Raw genomic sequence first — 22,093 nt, 5'->3', positions numbered from 1 at the left:
CTATATATATAGAAGCTTAGTTTGTAGATACTACCACTCCTGAGTAAGCCTGGACTACTTTAAGCCAATACCTTAAGGTACTCCAGGGCACATAGGGAGTAACTTAGTTATCCTGCGGAAGTTGTCCTGAGTCGAATGCGGTAAATACCCCTGCGAATCCACGGATACTTCCTTCCCACCCACTACTCCACGGTGGGCATCAAAAAGAAAGATCCACCATGTTTATACTCAACAGAGGAAGCACAGTACAGGGGCCATGTCTGCATGTCAGTCTTCTACTCAGGAAAGGAGCACACGCTTTAGATCTCTCTCAAGACTCTCATGCTCCCACTCTCGTAAGGTCAGAGGATTACATCCCAAGTCAATGCTCCATCCATGTACACCTTCTGCAATCAACAACGAACCATAAATGCTGCAAGATATCGTTTTTATAAACAGGATTTTATTTGGCTTTTATACCCTTTGATCCATCATTCACTTCCTCTACATGGGGCTGTGTGATGCAAAGACATCAGGCATCACTGTTCAGGAACAAATAAAAAGAATTGCAGGCAATTAGATCCTAGTAAAAAATATGGCAGCTGCGGAAAAGCAGTGCTTGGGAACAGAAAGGTGATTCAGCGCTGCCAGTTTCACTAACGACGGGGTAGCTTGGGCTGTGAGATACTAGTGACAGAATGTACAAGGAAGGGTCCAGATTGGTTTTTCTGCCCTTGTAGAAGTTACTGGAAAGAGTTAAAAGTGCTTCAAGAACAGCTGGATGACGTTTACATTATGCTTGCCACGTGATGCGTCCATCCCAAGAGATTGCAACCAATCAGGGCAGTGGTTCTGCTTCCCTAAAAAAAGAATATATTAACAGCAACCAGCTATTACACTTATGAGCCTTTATAACAAAAGCGTTTGCCTAGACTGGGGATGGAAAAAAGAAATAAAACACATTGGTAAAGGCAAGGTCATTGGGTCTACGAAATGGCGCGCAGCCTGTTACTGCAAGGCACAAATGCGACATTTGGGGTTGCCTAGTTGACTAGGGTCGAATTCTAAGTAAGCAACCATATTTCAGAAGCCCTTTACACACGTGATGGCCAATTACCAGCGCCCACAGAGAGTATGGTGCACACGTTCTGCAATGTACTTCAAGTACTTGTTCAGTGCTTCCTTTCACATAAATTGTTGAGGCTACCGATTACTCCGTGGTGCTCAGAATGAATGGAGAGGATTTCAACATACAGAATAAAATAACATATCCGTCCATTTCAGTAAGAAGTTCACAAGAGTAGTCTTAATCAGGGCAATGAGAACAGTCTTGATAATAAACTGTCTGATGGGGAGAACAAAGGTTCCTTCTGGTAAATTTGCTGAGCTAGACATTGGCCACAGTTTTCTTTTCATCTACTGCCATGAGATCCTTTAGTTCACTTGTTGAGCACTCATCAGAGGCATCCCTCGGTTGGGTCTTGGGGGACCACCACGCCCTGCAAAATAAAACATATGCCTTAAATGTATTTCTTTTTATTGAATAATAATCCTGCATCCGTCTTTGGGGAACATTTTTTAGTGTACAATTCTTAATGCTTCTCACAGGTTCTAAACGAACCAGGCAGCACATTAAGGATACTTCTGACACAATTTAAGTTGAAGGCATGGTTCAAAACATTTTCATAAATACCTTTCATATTTATAAATAAATTACTATTTTTTTCTGCAAATATGTCATATATATTATTGCTATTTTTAAATATTTATAAGTAAAAATAATATCTACTGTAACAGGCAGGTTCCACTCAACTGACATTGTAGGGTGAGGTATTGCAAACAAGAGAAGGTAGACATGTTTCAGCTTCTCTTTGTGCACCTGGGTAGTCTTCCTCAGACATTACGGCTGAACATGAACAGTCTGTGCTACTGTTTTGTTTTGGCATAATTAAGGAAACAGTGGAATCACTATTATTGAGATAGTTTTACTCCGGAAGAAAAGTTAGCTCCTCACAGAGCGACAGTGATAATGGAAACACTAGCGTTGTAGGAAGACTTCAGAGACATTAGGGCAAGAGCAGGGGCACCAAGATACAGTGGAACCATCACTTTGGAACAACAGCATTAATGTAGCAACAAAGGTCACCACACTCCGGTAAAGGCTACTGATTGAGCTGCGCTTTTGGAAGAACATTTTCCATTCCACAATTTCTGAACAAACAGCATTGGAATAGATGGATGATGAATGTGCATTACATTTGTAGGAGAGAATGGAAATTGATGCAGTTTGCTTTAAAAGTGTTCTTTCCAAAATATTTGCAATGATAAAGTCATTCATCACCGATTCAGCCCGGAAGCGCAATCGCACACGTTTGTAATGTGGTCCAATCACAGAGCAGGAATAGTAGGAGGCATACCAGTGTGCTGTAAATCCTGTAATAAGGTAGATGTGGGACATCCAAATAAGTTAAGCAGGGAAAGGAATAGAACAGCAAGTGGGTGTTAATGGCTATTGGTTGGAGGAAGGGGCTATCCTATGGAAGGAACTTTGAGCAGGGTTATAAAAACTGGCATATGGACAAGAAGACAACCTGAGGCCAGTCAGACTAATACCTTAGCATAGGATGGATGAAATATACTATTGTCTCTTAGGAGTTGAGTAGGATTTCTCCCTTACATTCGGGCTAACTGATGTGTGAGAACGGGGAAGGGCAGACTCTGTTTACTATAGGACCTATTAGTAAATGCATGCTGCTACGAACATGGATTCGCAGCACAGCAGTCTAAGACAGAAGTCAGTTTAGTCCCTTTGAGCCATAAACATGGGTCTTACAATACTGATTCTTGTCTTGTTTTTTGCAGCAGACACTTTTATGTAGCTATTATTCCCATTTCCAAAATAAAATTTGAAAAAATACAATAATCCTGCTTCCAGGACTTCTAGATGTCTGTAATCCAAACATTTGTTGCACGTGCCCACATGAGAGTTGGTAAATGAGTTTTCTGTCAATGTAAAGAAGACAACACAGAAGCTACAGCCCATGACAGGCTCATAGGTAAACTTTGAGGGAGTAAATAGAAATGCGCTCAGCCAGTTGCGACAGAACAGGAGCACAGAGGCCGGCACAATATTTATCATTGGCTCCCTATTTTACTTCTGAAGGTATTTATACAGAATATGAAAATGGGCGTTTTGTCCACAAATTCCTCTCAACACGTCTTTAAGATCATCTACTCCACACCTGAAACAGCAACTGATACGGAAGCTCCTGCCCAATTCAACCTCCCTAAGACATATAAACAGAGGCTTACTGAGACAGATACATCGGGGGGTGAATTTAGTGTTGTAGATTCTCCATTATGACTTTATTTGTAAAGGTTTATGAAGCCGCTATCACTCATAAATAGAGTCTCCTATCACTACTGAACTGAGCCGGCTTTAGGCTGTAGAATTGCTTAGTATACTGATGTGTTATCAACCAGTCTGCATAGGCTATACGTTTTGAAAACAGAGACTATGATAAAGTAAAAATATGTTAAATCCGGTTTGGAAAAAGCAGGATTTAGGGCTGAAACAATTTGGGAGTTGGGTTACAGTTGAGGGTCAAGGATAATACCTGAATTCCAGATGGCTTTACAGGTTTTTGGACATTAGACTAGCGCCTAAGACCACAATACATTATCCTGTATACTAAGTCTATTGTTTAGGGAAGATAAGAAGAAAATTCTGACTTTAAAGGTTCAGCTTTAAAAAGTTCTGGCAACCATCCTTTTGTGTCATCCATGGCACGGGATAAGTTAGAAGTTGATCAATCTAGTTGGTCCAATCACGAAAAATAAATGGAGCGTCGACTTCATACAAATTTGCTTTTACACTAAACCTCTCTAGCTGAAGTGCTATTGGTAAAGATTAAACAATAATGGGGACATTCTGCAACACTGGGGCACGCTTCATCATAGAGGTTTGAGTAATGATCAATTGGATCCCAATTGAATCACTTGCGATCTTCCTGCCAGATATGAGGAAAGCCATGACAGGACTGTTCCCAAGTGGTCAATGGTGTCGAAAGCAGCGGAGAGATCCAGTAATATGAGGACGCCTCATTCACCATCATCCAAAAGGCATCCATTGAGAACTGTGATGCAAGCAAGGAAGAGATCCATCTTCGTACAATCTGGTGCCCAGACAACCTATAGTTTTGATTATAGTTCATTGACATTTGTTAATTATTAGCAAGGTTCGGAATCTAATGAGAAAAAACAGATTAAGGATCTTGAATTGTAAATGTCTAAAGTAGAGTGTAATATGAGTCAAGTGATACAGCAAAATAGCTTAGGCTCTCAATAGATAACATGCAGGGTGATGAAAGGATAATGCTATGGCAACCAGGAACTGATTAGTAACGGAGGAAAAACACTTGTATTATTCCGCTTTGTCTAACTTGCATAAGAAGTTTTGTGCGCTGTTTCAGACCACTTGCTAATACATGAGTGAAGAGGGTACATCTAGTACAAAAGTTTCATTACCAATACTTCGGCAGTCAGTTTACAAGCATACTAATGTGCTTTGAAATTCCACTGGGCAACTTATATTTATGGAATGACATGGTCTTTCTAGCGTTTTCCATCATGAGCAGAGTTGGTGCAGACCGATATAAACAGCGGGATTAATCCAAAATAAAATAGCACAAACGACACCGAGACGTATCAATGGTTCTACACCCTGAATCCTCCATGCGTCGTCATTATGATGGAAAGCCGGCTCCAGCCTTGGTGGTGCTCCAGAGCAGAGGGTCCTCTCTGGAGCGGCCGGGCCACGACGAGGTCTCGGGTGTTGAAAGTCTACACTCCAATAGATCCGCGCCTTCTACACCCTTTGTAGCGCTCCTATTTATTTATGACCTGATTAGTTTCACTACCACTACTCCTCTGGATGTTCTGATGGTTATCCCCTTCAAGCGCTGGGATGCTCTTGGGTAGCCATGCGCTATAGAAATGAGTCTTCATTCATTCATTCATTCATTCATACATACACATTGCCTGGCTAATTAAGGAGGTATCTGAGCTTGAGACACAGACCACATCTCTCCTGACTCAAGAAAACCATGGTTCTTGGTATGTTACATCTGGAGACAAGAGGTCACTCTGGACCAAGGTCCATCTCTTCCTCTGCTCTCCAGCTACAAACACACATTATCATCAAATTCTATCCTTTCCAGTGTGAAGATGCCAGCTTATGAACATGAAACCTTTCAATTATCCCAACCACTTCAGGGCTCTTTTTCTCTGCACTTTGGTTGACTCCAAGCGCGCTCTGAATAACGCCTTCAAGGTAGCACAAGTTTGAATACTTTAGCACAATATTTTTATTCACAGACGGCTCATGTAAGGTTACCTGTACATTCTTCCATTCTTACTCCGACAATGTCTCATTGCCCCCGTCTAAGCGAGCAGTAAGCACCCCGACTTCGCAAGACCTGGCTCTTCGATCAGTAGCCACCGCCCCCCACACCTCACCCCCCCCCCAGTGCCTTGAGACCCTCACAGGTATGTAGCGCGCTATACAAATGCTGTTGTGTTGTATTGTATTGTACAGTATTTGGTCTGTGGCTGGGACACCATGTCTGCTTTTCCAGTAAGAAGCTGTCCCAGACATCATAAATGCCAGGTGAAGCGAAGACTATTCCATACAGCTCCTGCCGGGTCAACCTTTGCTAAGTAACCGCACCTGAGCTCTTCATCTGGGCCCACCACTGCTCTGCGCACCAACCCAAGAGCGGAACGCTGCTTGTTAACTGTTCCCTGAAGGCAGGGCACGACTGAGGGCTCTAGATAAAGACCTGCTGCTGGGTCTGACCTGGGATGGGTGTGAGAGAGACAGCCGACAGACACATGATTAAGGGCAGTGCTTGAAATGGAAAAATAGAAGTGCAGGTACTCTGTACCAGAATACATGCTTGTTTCTGAGAAGTGCCGGTACTCTCCAGTTAAAAGTATTACATTTCTCTTGAGAAGTGCCTGTACTCTACCCCTCAAAATAAAAAAGTGCCGGTAACCAGTTCCGGCCCATTTACAGCACTGATTAAGGGGGACGAAGGAAGAGACAGAGGTGACCAATACCTTTGCGGAGGCTGCCCAGGAAGTGAGCCAAGCCGGTGGCAACCGAAGGAAGGCCATCTTATGTTTGCAGTAGCACTAAGAGAAATGTACTTTGGATGCCGGCCCAACACTAGCACGTATAGTACCCCAACTGCGAATCTGGGGCGATTTCATTTTTGGGATTGGTAGTACAGATTCTCTGCCACCTGGACTCAACCCAGAGGCGCTGTTCAGCCTTGCTGTCAGGTACAGCGACTCAACAGGACACAGGTGCATTGTTACATTCTGTCTCACACATGTACCCAAGTGACAGACAATTGTTAACCGGGGATGTCAAGTGTAGGGTTAGAGCGCCCAAACCAAGCCAGATTTTCAGAATGGCCACAGAGTATTTACATAAGCTTGTTAGATTTTGTAAAGCGATCTTTGAGGTATATAGTCAGAAAATTTGCATCAATACGGCCCTCCGCGACCTACACTGGACATCTCTGTTCTAATCAAAACCAACAGCAAAAAGGCTTGAGGCCGAAGCGGTGCCAGCTTTTATCAAAGATGTTGGAATGCGGATAACACTGACCCTAACGCTGTGTTTACGTTATGGTCATTATACCACACCATGTACGTGTTGTAGCTGTAGTATAGAACGGTTGTGCTCTCGGTACGAGAGGGGCTCGAACGTCTGGTGTTTTTAGAATTGTTCTTAATTTTGATTGTTCTGCTTTCCTAGGCGCAAGTAAAAGACCTACTCTCATGGCTTTAAGTGGGATGAAAGAACTGAGGGCTCAGTCAAAGGGGCGTGGCCAATGTAATTTGGGCTGCCTTAAAACACGTACACTAAAAATCTATGCTTAGCATAGTGTGCCTCATTACTGGTAATTTGCTGCTTCTGTCATTTCTTCCAGATATATACCACAAATAACATTACACCTACAACAATACAGTAGTACTGACTGTCAATGCTGCCAACGGACCTGCGTTTGGAACCAGATGAGGCTAGATTCCGGGCAAAACTAAAAACTTATCTTTACAGTAAATAATGGCCCGCGTAGTTTTTGTGTTCCCTGTCTTCTGCCTACTCCCACTTTTCAGCGCGTGGACACGCCGGTGTGCGTAATCGCAGCGCTCAACAAATGTCCCAATAATAATAATAATAATAATAATAATGGTTTGCAGTTCAATACGATAATCAAGCAACAACTGTGGCTTTGTTGTCTATAATATTAAAAAATGCTTTATTTCTGAAATGATGAGACTGTGGACGATCTATTACGAGTCTCTTTGTAATTTCATGAAAGGCTGTGAAGGGTGGCCCTGCTGCAGAGTTAAGATTTTTTTCCACCCCGAGGGTGAGGGTTACAATGAAGAGCCCGATAGGGACCCATCTGAGCACCTGCTTTTTAGAACTGCCGGAACTGAGCACTAGCAGGACCCGGCCCACCTAAAGCCACGCCTACTCTCTTTAAAAACATATAGTTGTAATTTACCATTAAGTTTGTCTGTATCCACACCTGAAATCCTCGGGCAGTAGTATATGCTGATAGCCATCCCAATAATAAGGCTGCACAAAGGTGCACCTTGGGTATTCAGTTGGAGGGCCCAAGACACCAGCCCCTCGTACACCAGTTGCCAACAGTACCCACCCTGGTAACTGACAGTCCAGACACCCAGACCTTTTCTTACTTTTGTTAAAGTGCTGTACGCCCAAGCACTAGTCAAAGTAAACAGCACCCCATCACCCCTGTTCAGAATCACCAAAAGGACTAGGTAGGCTGACAGAAACGGGCAGCCTGGGTCAGGTGTGACACCGAAGTCTGGGGGTCTCGAGGAGAAGGAATGTTGGAAGACTGTATCACACTTTATGCGGATGATGAGTTCCTATACAAGGGTCGCAAGTCAAATGTCTCCCACTGATCACCATGTTAGATCTGTACAGCAAGGCTTCTGGCCTGAAGGTCAACTGGACCAAATCAACCCATGTCTGGTTTAGGGGAGATATGGGGACTCCTTCCCTACAATCTAGTCTCTGTATTCGCAAACTCACAAATCCTGGTCTTGAATGACTGGCTCCATGGTGGTTATGATAACTCAGCATTCGGGGTCAAATTCTCTCTAGTTGGTTGAAACAATATCCCGGGCTTCATGTATGGTGACCATATCCCAAACTCTCTCCCAGAGGTAACCACAGTGACCATTCTGTATTGGTGTTCTGTAGTGTGCTGGATGGTGTGGGATAAAAGTCCCACTCTTGACTAGAGACGCCATTATAGCATGGCACATGGCTTCTGCACAGTGTTGTATGGTCCGCTTACAGGGGCTGGGACCTTTTTGGGATTCTACGTGAGGATACGTCTGGCAAGGTAGCGAGTAAAATAGTTTCAAGGCATCCAAACCAAATTTTACCTGCACAAGACCCAATCCTATAAATTGGAAGCACCTGCACACAGTGGCATCTCATCAGGCTTCCTTGTTTGACCCTCCAGAATATAGCCTGTTAGAAGCCAAGATCATTTTTGTCTCAACGCAAAAGTTGAGTCTCATGCATATATATGAAGCATTCGATATTAACGAGCCAGAGTTGTTCGCGACTCACAAAGAAAATTGAGACGCCAGGGTGGCCCCAGGTGGAATGTGATTGTAGAGACACGAAAATAGGTCTACACGAACGTGTGATTTGGTCTTGGCAGCGGCTCATACTGCTAAATTATCTAGACGTCACTTTACTCCTAAGAAATTATGGCATGCCGGCAAGATCTCTTCACCATCATGTTTGCATCGTTGAAAGAATCTGACACTCATTTCTTCCATATCGGTATGACTATTTTTCGTGCTAACAATACGGAGCCACTTTTAGAAACTGGCTATGGAAACAGTGTGCCCAAAAAGAATGATCTTTTTGTCAAAAGATTTCATTTTTTAATATGAGGCCTAATGAAAGGCATGAGTGCGCTCAGGAAGTGATCTGGTAGACAAAAGGATAAACCAATTCGCAGAGCAAGGAGGTTGAGTGCGTCGGTAAGGAATCTGCAGCTAGGTTCTGTCTCTATCAGATAAGGCATTACTCAAGGTTAGTAACGTATTCATCTGATAGAGACATCTACCCGCAGACTCCTCACCTCTAAATTTGATGCCAAAGTCGGAGCAGGGTCTACAAACTGATCCCGCTAGAGAACGCTGAATAGGACTAGCCGGTCTGTTATAAGAGAGAAAGTGAAGGGATTGTCTAGGTAGGTGAGGAAAAAAATACATTCCACCAGAAGGATAGTGGGAAACCCATAGGGAACTGACATCTGTAATCATGGAAAAGCATGGGGAAATATGACCCTTAACAGTGGAATAAAGAAGTGTTTATTTATGTATTTATTTTTGAAACTTATAGAGCGCAACAACTGCCCTTGGGCATCTTGGCGCTATGGACTAAGCAGGATCAAAAGCTGACTGAAGGATAGATGACCATAATACACTTCAAGCCACCGCTTATTGGACACTTCATATAATCATAATACTACAGGGCCCCCCAGTGGTAAGTGGACCATTAATGGATGGGACTGGAGTCCAAGGACAACAGCCAATCCCACTGAGCCAGATCTCTTTGCCGTAGAAACAAGCATGTGAGCCAAACCTGCCCATAGATATGCAGAAAAAAGGGGTGTAGAGGAGGTCTCAGGACACATCCACAATGTAGAAAGCACCAATCCATTCTTCGAAAAAAAAGCACAGTGAAACAATACAACAAGTATTAGCATAGACCACGCGTGGTTAGAGAAAACAATTCGAGAAAGTAGTAAGCCCTCTTGGACTATCAAACGTATAAACCACACAGGAGGTAGGGTTAGCAATTGCATATGCAATGACCAAGGGAAGGTCCCACTAGGACACAAGGAAAGGCAAAGCGACGTTAGCATAAACGTATGCCCTCCTAAGAAAGTCAGGATAGAATGACTTGCAATATAGACACATATACAAATAGATGCAGAACAAAAAGAATTTACTATACCACGACTATAGAGGAGAAAAGAACCCCTATCTTCCAAAAGAAAAGAAGGGAGAGCAACAATCCACAATCAAAATGAATCTCCATTTTCCACGGGACGACCTGTACCTATTAAAAAAACCCTCTCACATTATGAGTGAAGTTCTTGCCTTCACCTAAGAATATTATTGTCCTTACTCATTAGTTACAGCTTAACGAACCCTCAAGGGCAGTGGAATAGTACAGAAAGGGTCGGAAGATTAATCACCCATAGCCAAGATACAGACCAGGTACTACCCCAAGGAACCCCAAGCGATAGAAGTGGCAGGAGCTCTTCTTGCCAATGAATAGCAGTAGCAAGCACCAAAAAGAAGCGCGAACACCCCGAAAAAGAACCTACAAGGGAACACTGAAAAGGACTTGAGAGGACAATGTACCGTCGGCCAAAGACTATACCCCCTTCCCCTGTGTCTGCTAGAAAGCAAAGGACACCGGATAGGGTGAGGTGAAATATACTCAACAAAACAGGGGACTCTTGCACTATCTTACCAAAACACATACTTTGAAGTCCCCTATAATGAGTACTAAAGTGCCAGAAACATATAAAGGAATGCCTATAAGGCATACACATGATGGTCCCTGTAGGACAGGGGACATGGCATCCACACAATGCAAGATAAAGTATCTATATAAAATCAGACCTTGGGTAAAAAAAAAAAAAACATCTTCAGAGGGTCGTGCTTCATTTCGCCTCTCCCACCTGCGGGCTGAGTTGGCACAGGCTGGCACACCCCCTTTCCTCGCGTAGGTTTTCCCGCCAGTCTTCCCGCCAGAGTAGGGGTCAGATCCGGTGGGGGCCAGTTGCTGAGTATGGCAAATGGGCTGGAGAAGCTCACAAAGGCAGTATGCCTTTGAAGCTACCCCCGTCTATCCTGGGAATGGAGGCCTAGCACCTCGCCCAGGATGTGCATTGTTGCAGGCCCAGGAGAGCGGGGGCTCTCCACCCAGGGGTCCAGCAACATGTCTGCTGTGGGGCAGCCTAGGCAGCCTCTCAGGCAGACGTGGATTGTACGTTAGGTTTCAGAGGGCATCTCTAAGATGCCCTCTGTAGTGCATTTTACATTAAATCCCACACTGGCATCAGTGTGGGTATAATGTGCTGAGAAGTTTTATGTCAAACTTGTCAGTCTTCAGTGTAGCCATCATGCAATTTGTAGGTAAAGTAGGCTCACGTTACTTTTGTAATCCAGTACTGTACTCATAGGTTCAGCACTGTAATCTCTATCTAAAACAGGTAAGTAATTATGTTTTGGTAGGTGGGACGATTTTTAAAGAATATTTGTAGTTTGCAAAAATCGACACTTAGAACAAATTTCACAGAAAAACTGTCAATAGTTTCCTATGGAAGAAAATTCAGGTTACTGGTAAGCACGGTTACAATGATTTTTTAGGGTTGGTGCTGGGCTAAAAGGAGCAGCACTGAGGTCTCTTCTGATAACAGGTGAGTAGATCGGAATTCGTTGTTCGGCTGATTTTAGGTGAAAACTCCACACAGAAGAATTTCCAAGGGAAACCAGTGAATGTTAACCTATGGAAGAAAAGTGAGTTATCCGCTTTTAGGTAAGTACCCTTACTGGCAGAGTTAAGGTTCTGGGTATAGACTCAGATGTACGCTCACTGGTAGAACTACAGGATCGGGCTCTCGAGCGTTCCCTGGAATGAGACTAAGACCGCAAATGATGTGGAACTTGCGACAACCGTTGAGGTTCCGTGACGATTGTAAGTGGTGTTTTCGACTCGCACGAATATGGTCGAGTCTAGTATCTATGAACCGCAAATGACGAGTTTAGTAAGTGTGCGCAGTTTCGCTGTGCTAACTTAAACCGTTCGTTTGTTATGTGGGCTTTTCATCTGTACCCACGGGTTCCATCTTAGATACGGCATCCATTTTGTCTCTTGCCCTCAAGTAGTCAGCGAACGGACGCTGTCCGCTTCGCGACCCTGGGACTCCCAAGATATTTGCGGAAGACACATGTCCTTTGAAAGTGTCTTTATGATGAGGGGGTTGCTACTGTAAGGCAGGTGGCGCCGCTCGAGGCTCATCTTGCCGCACGGACTTATTGTCTCAGCCGTGCATCTCATTAGGCACGTCCCTTTGATGCCTGTATCTCGTGCTTCCCGGCACCTCCCCTTTTACACCCTTCCGATCTCCCCACTGTCTCCGTCTTCCTCTGCACCTGTCTTCGTTCCTGTTTCAATCTACTTTACTGCTGATTGGAATTTGCTAATGGTGGGAAGATGGGTTTTTACAGTTGGGAACCGCCAAATGTTTCCGCACTTATGTTCCGGACCTTATGTGTTTCAAAGTGACCAAAGCGACCCCTCTGAGAGCTAAATGTGGGAACCGGGTTGTAAACTATTGTGTCTCATGTTAGCCTATGGGTAAAAACAGTATAAAAGGAGCGATCCACAAAACCAATTTGAAGCAGTCTCCCCGAACTACACTCGATGTACTTCCTGTGACTTCTGTGTTCCCTGCAGTAAATAAACCTTGACTCTTTGACGCCGAAGGAAGTGTCCCGTGTCTCTGTGACTTGTACGCCGGAGCAGGTTACCCACGAAGGTTTCAGGTGTTGTGCCCTGGCACCGCTGGGTCCAAAAGAACCCAGTCCTTCAGTTGGCGCCCAACGTGGGGCTGCATCAGTGGTACCGGTCCAAGCCCGACGATCGTGAGGAACTTCGTGTGAAATCTCCGAGGGAAGGTGCACCCCGCTTCATCGATCCTGTTGTCGAAATAAGTGGCCCGAAGACTTTTCCCGCGAAGATTCCCGCCTCCTAACGGCTGCGACGGACTGCTGCCCTGACTGTAGACCTGTTTTGGCGCCTGGCGTAGACCTTGGTATAGCGAGACGATAGACGGGCCTTCCTGAGGACGCCATTGATCTTTGAGTTAAGTATTTGTGGGTCGCTCCCAGAATCCTTGGTTGTAGACACTTTTGCGAGTGTCTTTGTTGTAAACACTAGTGGTTTGTTGTTGTTGTACACGCTGTGTGAGTGTTTTTGTCGGTGACACTTTGCTAGCGTAACTTTGTTGTTGTATTTGTTTGACGACTGCAGCCGCCAAAGACCGAGGGTTTTGTTCTTGCTGGGACTTGGTAAATCCCGTAACCCTTGAAGTTTGTGAAACTCGGCTAGCGTGCAAGATGCCTGGTCGCAGTACTTTGTTCAGTTGCTTTAGACCTTGTGGTGCGGATTCCCTGCTGGAGGACTCGTGTCCGATACCTCCGGTTGGAACTCCTACTTATGACTTATATAGCAAACATGGGCTAGGCCCGATTGCTTTTAACGATTATTGGATAAAATATACAAAGAAAGACGGCGATCTTCGTTGGCCACCTCACGGTAGCTTCGAAGCGTCGATCTTAGATAATTTGGAGATTAAGTTGTTTGAACGAAAATCTAGGCCGGCCATGTTTGATGCCTTTCGGTTGTGGCGCAAAGAAGCCCGACAGAAAGAGATCAGACAGAATAAACGTAGTGAGCGAGATAATGTTGCTACCATTGTAAAGAAAGCTGAGCAGTTTCAGCGTGATAAGGAAGATAAGGATAAGGAAGTGTTTGAGAGGCTGCAACGTATGACCATAGATAAATGCTATCCTGCTTTGCCTACGGAGTCGGATAAGAAGGAAGAGGCAGTTGAGGATCCTTTAATGTCCTATCTTATGAAGTCGCCACCTCCGTACGTACAGGGTACCGCAGCTCCTGTGGTCCCTGCCGTACCTGTTCCCCCACTTGTTATTCCTCCACCTATTCCTCAACCTGCACCCGCTCTTCCGACTGTTCCCGCTCCTGTGCCTGTGTCTATTCCTACTGCTCCTCCGCTTCCACATACTCCTGCTCACACTACTGCTCCTGTGTTGTTAACCCCTGTCGTTGCTAATGTCTCTACTCCTTCTCTTGTTAGTCCTGTGTCTTACTCTTGTCCCTCTACTCGTAACAGTAATTCTCCCATTGCGGCTAGCTTCTTTCACTCGCTCGGACCTGTTTTTGGGTCCGCTGGTTCTGCTGGCCCACCGCAGAGGCGTAGTCAGCTTCCTGGTAATAGAGAACGTGTTGCGCTATACAATATGGCGATGAGTTGGATAGACAATCCGCAGAGAAATCCATCCCGTGTTGTTCTTGAAACATTTAGTCAATTCAACATCCCGACTCAGAGGTATGTGTTTGACGAAATGTGTAAACTTTTACATGATCAGATAGCGGCAGTTGCGCCTGACGAGGTGCTGACCGCCCTGTCTAATCTTCGGCTTCAGTTCGCAACTGGACTGATAGTAGATACTAATGTCCGACGTGCTATCGAGCAGTTGCTGTCTTTCCGCCTCGCTCCTATTCCTCACGCACTGTTTGTAGAGGATCTTGAACGCCAACAAGCTGAGTCTGGTCAATATCCTATGCGTGAAGTTCCGCCAGTTTGGGTACCAGCTGATAATACTGGTGCCCAGCCAGTTCCGGCGCATTTCCAGAGAGTGTGGATACATCTCCCTTGGAAACGATCGGAAGTGCTTCAGGTGAAATAAAATTTGCCCGATCCTCGCAAAAATCCTGCTGGGTATTACAAGGAATTATCGCAGCTCGTAGATGCTACGATAATGAATCTTGCCGATATCGACATGTTGTTTGGCAATGTCGTACCGCAACCGGTATGGGCTAAGGTTCGTCACCAAGATCACGCAAATGAATTAGGTGGTGATTGGAATGCTATTACAGCGGCAGACGCTGGACAAGCGGCTGCTACTAAACTCGATCAATTGATTGAACTTCTCCCCCAGCGAATCATTGCATTAATGAAAACGCTTATGCCAGCTATGAAGGTAAATTGGGATAAGTTGTCAGCCTGTAAGCAAAAGAAAGATGAGAGTGCTTCAGACTTCTTTACGAGGTTTGAGGAAACATTCGTTGATCATAGTGGACAGGATATGGGTACTGAGGGTGGACAAAGGCTGTTTGTGGATAAATTTGTATCGAACTTATTGCCCGACTTGTGCAATAAATTGAAGAATTCAGAAAGTGCGTGGGCCGTTTCTACCTCAGCTCAGATTCTGGCTACGGCACAATATTACGAAAATAGAGAAAAAGAGGAAAATGACCGCGCTGATAAAAAGACAAAAGAGCTGAAAACCAAAGTGTTGTTGCAACAAGCATATCCGCCGCGTTCTAATCAGAATGCGTCTCAACAGAATAGATTACAATCGAATCGGTCGCAATCGCGTAACGATTCCTCTTTCAACAGATCTTCCCTAGGGTACAACCAATGTGCTTATTGTAGACAGGAGGGACACATTAAATTTGATTGTCCTGCTTTAAATGATCGTAATAGTGGTAATTCGTCTAGAGGAGGCCGTGGTGGTTCACAGAATGCATCACGTGGTAGAGGTCGTGGTGCTCAGAACGACCGCTCTGACAACTCATCAAATTCTAATAATTGTTTCGATCAACGTGGATCATCGCAAGGACGATCTGCGCAGTACAATGTAGACGATTATTACGTCGATCAGGGAACTGACGACAGTAATTACTAGGACAGCCAAAGACAAGGAGAGGGAGTGGTATCAGTTCCGGTCGATCAGAGAGGGCCTTACGTCGCAGTTGCTACATCGGGCGTCGTTGAGCCTTTTCTGTTGGACACTGGTGCAGCGAAAAGTTCTATCATGCATTCGAAACTCCCTGGCGCACCTTTGTCTGGCTTAACAAATGTTTCCGTTGGATTCTCTGGCGCCCCCGTTAGCAATCCAGTTTCATGCCCTTTGCCCCTTAAAATTGGGCCTCGTGAGCTCGAAGCTCCGTTGATTTTAACCACTGGTTGTGGTGAAAATCTTTTGGGTCTGGATTTGCTTAAAGGTTTGTATGCAACTTTGTATTGTTCTCCTGCGGGTGTAAAGCTAACGTTCGGAGAGAGAGTGGTCTCTCCCATGTATTTGTCTCTCGATAAGCTTCCACCGGAATTGGATTCTCTTCATGCGTCTTTGTGGGCGACGGGTCCAAACGATGTGGGCCTGCTTGATATCTCCCCTTATGTTGTTCAGTTGAAATCGAATGTGCGATTGCCACGTATTCCCCAGTACCGTATCTCCCTTGATGGTGAACGAGCTTTGTTAGCGATCATCTATGATTTGATCGAGAAAGATGTTATTGAGGAGACACGGGGAAACGTGTGCAACAGCCCTGTACTGCCCATTCTTAAACGTACTGATCCTACCAAACCGCCTGTTTATCGTTTTGTTATCGATTTACGGGAGGTAAATAAAATTGTGGTTCCTCAATTCCCTGTTGTGCCTGACATCACGGCGCTACTGACTCTGATTCCAGCTACTGCTTCTTGGTTTTCGGTGATTGATTTGAAAAATGCGTTTTTCAGCATCCCGATTGCCGAAGAGAGCAGAGACCTTTTCGGTTTCTCTCTTGGAGGACGTAGCTTCCGGTTCAAACGCGCTCCTCAGGGCTACTGTGAAAGTCCATCGATTTACAGTCAAGCTTTGAAGGGTCAACTGGATGCGTTCAGGTTGCCGGTTGGTGCGGCTTTAATCCAATATGTCGACGACTTATTGGTGGCTGCTGATACTCAGGACATTTGCAAAATTGCTACGGTTTCGTTGCTGCAACATCTCTGTGAGTTAAATCACAAGGTGTCACCTTCTAAACTCCAATATTGTTGTCAAGAAGTAACCTATCTAGGTCACTTATTGTCAAAGGAGGGAAGGAGATTGACCCCAGAGAGAATTGCAGCGATTGCGCGAATGGCTGTGCCACAAACCCAAAGAGATGTGCGTGCCTTTCTAGGTATCACGTCGTACTGCAGGCAGTGGATTCCAAATTTTTCATTGCTAGCGAAACCATTGGTGGCTCTTACGTGCAAGGATGTTCCAACTCCTTTACCATGGACGGAAGAATGTCAGAAAAGTTTTTCTGAATTACGTGACTCATTGTGTTCGGCTCCTGTGTTAGGTACCCCTGATTACAGCAAGCCGTTCACGTTATATGTTCACGAGAGGGAAGGTTGTGCTTTAAGTGTCTTAACGCAACCGTTTGGTGGCAAGCAACGTCCATGTGCATATTTTTCCTCGACCTTAGACCCAGTAGCTAGAGCATTGCCGAGTTGCTTGAGAGCAACCGCGGCAGCTGCGGTCTCCATCCGACAATCAGCAGGATTGGTCATGGATAATATGCTTACGGTGATGGTTCCGCATGCAGTCGATACTCTTTTGAACCGAACGAAAACTCAGCACTTGACGAGTGCAAGGTTGTCTGGGTACGAATTGACGCTCTTGGCAAGCCATATTCAGATAAAACGTTGTAATGTCCTAAATCCGGCAACTTTGTTACCAATTAGTGCAGAGTCAGATGAAGTAACAGAACATGACTGTTACTTGCGGACAGAGGAGGAAACAAAAGGTCGAGTGGACCTTAAAAACACCCCATTGGAAGACCCTGACGGCACCCTGTATGTGGATGGGTCATGTTTTAAATTGCCGAATGGTGATGTGACTACTGCTTATGCTGTTGTAACGTTGAATACTGTTGTTGAGACTGCGAGATTGAATCAGAATTCTGCCCAAGCTGCAGAGCTGATTGCCCTTACTAGAGCATGTGTATTAGCAAAAGGTAAACGTGTGAATGTGTACACCGATAGTCAGTATGCTTTCGGTGTAGCTCATAGCTTTGGACGGTTGTGGCGAGAGCGTGGTTTCTTCACGTCGCATGGCACGAAAATACAGCATGGCCAGCTCGTGAACGATCTTTTGGATGCATTGACTTTGCCTGCTCAAGTTGCAATTGTTAAGTGTAGTGCGCATCGTAAAGTGACGGATGATGTTGGTCGTGGTAATGCGTTTGCAGATGAAATTGCTAAGGAGACTGCCCGGAACCTTAGCACTCGAATGTATGTGACGAGTTCGGTTAGGTGGCCTACAGAATCAAGTATGTGTGAGAATACTATAGAGAGCGTGAAAACAATTCAGAATGAGGCCACCGACACTGAAAAGATGAAGTGGAAAGAAAGTACGGGAAGGTTGGATGTGAATGGTTGCTGGATTGATTTGTCGGATCAGAAAAGATGGATGTTGCCTGATGCGTATGTACTGGCCGTTGTGACAATGGCACACGGGTTAGCACATATTAGCGCGAAAGGTATTTGCAAGTTGTTGGCTGATGTGTGGAAGAATGATGGTATTACGAAGTGTGCTGAACGTTTGGTGAAGAATTGTATGGTGTGTATAATGTACAACCCTGGCAAAGGAACCCCAACTCCCCCTGGCAGTTTTGCTCCTCCTTCGTATCCCTTTGAGGTGATTCAATTGGACTTCATCCATATGGAGCGATGCAATAACCTGAAATATGTTTTGGTTGTGGTTTGCGCATTCTCCCGATGGATCGAGGCCTATCCCCTCAAAGATAATACTGCTTTGTCTACTGCGAAAATCCTACTGAAGGAATACTTTCCTCGGTACGGAATGCCTAGAGTCGTGTGGTCAGATAACGGAAGTGAGTTTGTTGGAAGTGTGATGAAGAGTGTGTGTAAGGGCCTTGGAATTAATCAAAAATTCCATAGCGCCAATCATCCCCAGTCAGCTGGATTGGTTGAAGGGTACAATGGCACCCTTAAACTAAGACTAGCGAAGATTCAGGCTACGACTGGACTTTCGTGGCCTGACGCTTTGCCTCTAGCATTACTGTCAACTAGGGCGACTGTACACTCCCGAATAGGGCTTAGTCCCTATGAAATAGTGTTCGGCCGTCCTGCGAATGTGTGGGGGGTTCCTAGGCCAGGAATATTCGTTGATCTTGAGTATCCGATGTTGATTGATTACTTACATGACTTGACTGCTAAACTGAGGTTAATTCATCAACAGGTTTACGACGCCTTGCCGACGCAGACGGAGGGTCCAGGCCACCAGCTCCAGCCTGGTGATTGGGTTGTCACCCGAAATTTTTCGCGCAAGAAGAATCTGGACCCCCGCTTTGTTGGACCTCACCAGGTGCTTTTGGCCACGAGGACTGCCGTTCGTCTTGAGGGACGGAAGAACTGGGTACATGCTACCCATTGTAAGCGAGTCCCTATTCCTTTGCCGGCAGACCCGTGGGTGAGGAAAGGCATTGCGTCAACAGAAGCAGCGACATTGCCGGCGTTTGTACCTTTCAGCGACGCACAACTTGTTGGTGAACACTCAGTGCAGCAGAAAGCCATTGTTGGAACATTGTCAGCAAAAGACTCAAGACCTAATCAACAAACTGATCAGCAGGACGCTGTCTCTTCAACGGATCCTTTATTTGACGAGCAGACACGTCCCGGGAAACATCGATATTCTTTGCGTTCTCATAATAAGGACAAATAAAATTGTTTTCTTGCTTTGCTGAAACTGATAACTGCAATATCCTCGTTTCCCCTGATCAATTTTGAACATTTCGTATGATTGAAAATTGTTTGTACATGTATTGAGATTTTTGCATCTTTTTCCTTCCGCAGCTGATTTTTTTTGTGCTAAATAAAATACATTGTGTATTGAGGGCCGTAGGGCCGCGCGCGTACTTCCTTCTGGACAGTAGGTCTTGACGCTAGGTTAAAGGCCGTCGGTTCCTAGGAACTCCTGGGGATTGACTATTGCTGCACAGAACGAAGTGCGTCAAGAAACGTTGCGGACGGTCGTAGGGAAATGGCATTTTCAAAGCTGAACAATTTGGAAGGAGCTCAGGCGTACCGAGTCAAACTGCAGAAACTTAGTCGTACTAAATGTTTTGTATTCCAGTTGTTTGTACTGTTTTTAACTGCTTCTGCATTCTTGGTGGGTGGGGTGTATTATGCTATGTCTTACTTCTTACTCCCTACCCCTACTCCTACTCCTTGCTCTAACGTTACTTCTACTGCTACTACTGCTTCTCCCCATTCCTTTCATATTCTACCGGAACACGAACAGGCTAGACGTGTCGAATTCCGCAACAATTCCTTTATCCAGCTCCTCCATCAGCATCAGTTAGTGGTTAACACTACTAATTGTTGGGTGTGTGGGTTGATGCCACATACTACGGGTAAGGGAATTCCATATCTGGTGTTACCGTATAGTTCCCAAGGGTCAGCTCGAGCATACCAAATAATGCTTCGAAGCGCACTAGGTTTCCACCCCTCTTTAGAACGTTCCCCCAAACCGGGTCCTACCTCATGGCAGTGGGTGGTATCGATGATAATACAGGATTTGGAAGATGAGATCTATGATGCTTATCTCATCCCTAAGGCAGAGGTACAAGCCTATAGGGCCTCGGATAGAGTGGAATATACTGCGTTCATTAATGAAAAGCAACTTAAAAGCTCGCCTCCGATCTGGGTCGTACCCCACACTGGTAACTTTTGTATCGTGGGTCGTGGTTCGCAAGCCTCACTTGGAGTAAGTGCTTGCACTGAAAGTTACGTTCTGTCAATGTCCCCGATCCCTGTGCTTCTGGCTGCCAAGGGTACGTACTTCATCTGTCATGATCGTGCATATACATGGTTGCCCTCAGACTTTATGGGCTCGTGTTTCATTGCAAATCTGTTGCCTCCGACGTTTACTGTAGATGCCGATTACCATAAGACTAGAGTTGTACGAGGCGTAATTAGCGAAGAGGATACTGCCGGTCAAGAGGCAGGAGACTTTTTCAAGGGTTTCCTCCCGTTTTGGGGACCTATGGTTAATAGTAGGAACCTGAGACATTTGACTCGAGTGGTGGAATCGACAGCTAATGTCACTGCCAGCGCCCTTGGTAATATCACCACAGAACTTCAGGCGGAGAGACTTATGACATTACAAAACCGTATGGTTTTAGATGTCGTCTTGGCAGATCGCGGTGGGGTATGTAAAGTGATCCATTCGAGCTGTTGCATTTTTATACCTGATAATGCTCCTACTGTCTATCAAGCCATCTCGAAGTTGCATAAGATCTCCGAATCCATACACGTGGATGTAGGGGATTGGACGTTACTTGGATGGTTTTGGGGCCTGATGTCGACTTGGGGTTGGAAGATTCTGACGATCATCGGGGTTGTGGTGGTGTTCCTGTTCACGTGTTGCCTTTGTGTGCAGTGTGGTCCTGCCTTATGTGGCCTCTGTGCTACAACGTGTATGAGACAACCACCTGTTACCAAGGGGACTCGGTTGGACAGATCTATGCTACAACGACATCTTGATGGTCTGATGAATATCGAATATGATTCCGACTAGTGCTTGCCTACATGAGGGCAAAAGGAGCGTCTGAGGTTCCGTGACGATTGTAAGTGGTGTTTTCGACTCGCACGAATATGGTCGAGTCTAGTATCTATGAACCGCAAATGACGAGTTTAGTAAGTGTGCGCAGTTTCGCTGTGCTAACTTAAACCGTTCGTTTGTTATGTGGGCTTTTCATCTGTACCCACGGGTTCCATCTTAGATACGGCATCCATTTTGTCTCTTGCCCTCAAGTAGTCAGCGAACGGACGCTGTCCGCTTCGCGACCCTGGGACTCCCAAGATATTTGCGGAAGACACATGTCCTTTGAAAGTGTCTTTATGATGAGGGGGTTGCTACTGTAAGGCAGGTGGCGCCGCTCGAGGCTCATCTTGCCGCACGGACTTATTGTCTCAGCCGTGCATCTCATTAGGCACGTCCCTTTGATGCCTGTATCTCGTGCTTCCCGGCACCTCCCCTTTTACACCCTTCCGATCTCCCCACTGTCTCCGTCTTCCTCTGCACCTGTCTTCGTTCCTGTTTCAATCTACTTTACTGCTGATTGGAATTTGCTAATGGTGGGAAGATGGGTTTTTACAGTTGGGAACCGCCAAATGTTTCCGCACTTATGTTCCGGACCTTATGTGTTTCAAAGTGACCAAAGCGACCCCTCTGAGAGCTAAATGTGGGAACCGGGTTGTAAACTATTGTGTCTCATGTTAGCCTATGGGTAAAAACAGTATAAAAGGAGCGATCCACAAAACCAATTTGAAGCAGTCTCCCCGAACTACACTCGATGTACTTCCTGTGACTTCTG

At 45.4% G+C, this 22,093-nt stretch overlaps 1 protein-coding gene across 3 annotated transcripts in view; it reads right to left on the bottom strand.

Annotated features, from left to right (window-relative positions):
• Positions 1-422: 422 nt before the first annotated feature.
• Positions 423-22,093, bottom strand: part of CAPRIN1 (cell cycle associated protein 1) — a 497,978-nt gene continuing 476,307 nt past the window's right edge. For all 3 annotated transcript variants that reach the window (XM_086959577.1, XM_086959582.1, XM_086959578.1), the window contains one exon: positions 423-1,478. In XM_086959577.1, coding sequence (XP_086815703.1) covers positions 1,414-1,478 — 65 coding nt within the window. In that variant the 3' untranslated portion in view covers positions 423-1,413. The remainder of the gene's footprint in view (positions 1,479-22,093) is intronic.

Source organism: Lissotriton vulgaris, chromosome 2_2, assembly GCF_964263255.1.
Source record: "Lissotriton vulgaris chromosome 2_2, aLisVul1.2, whole genome shotgun sequence".
In the NCBI taxonomy this organism is placed as follows: domain Eukaryota; kingdom Metazoa; phylum Chordata; class Amphibia; order Caudata; family Salamandridae; genus Lissotriton; species Lissotriton vulgaris.
This window is presented reverse-complemented; position numbering and strand designations above follow the sequence as displayed.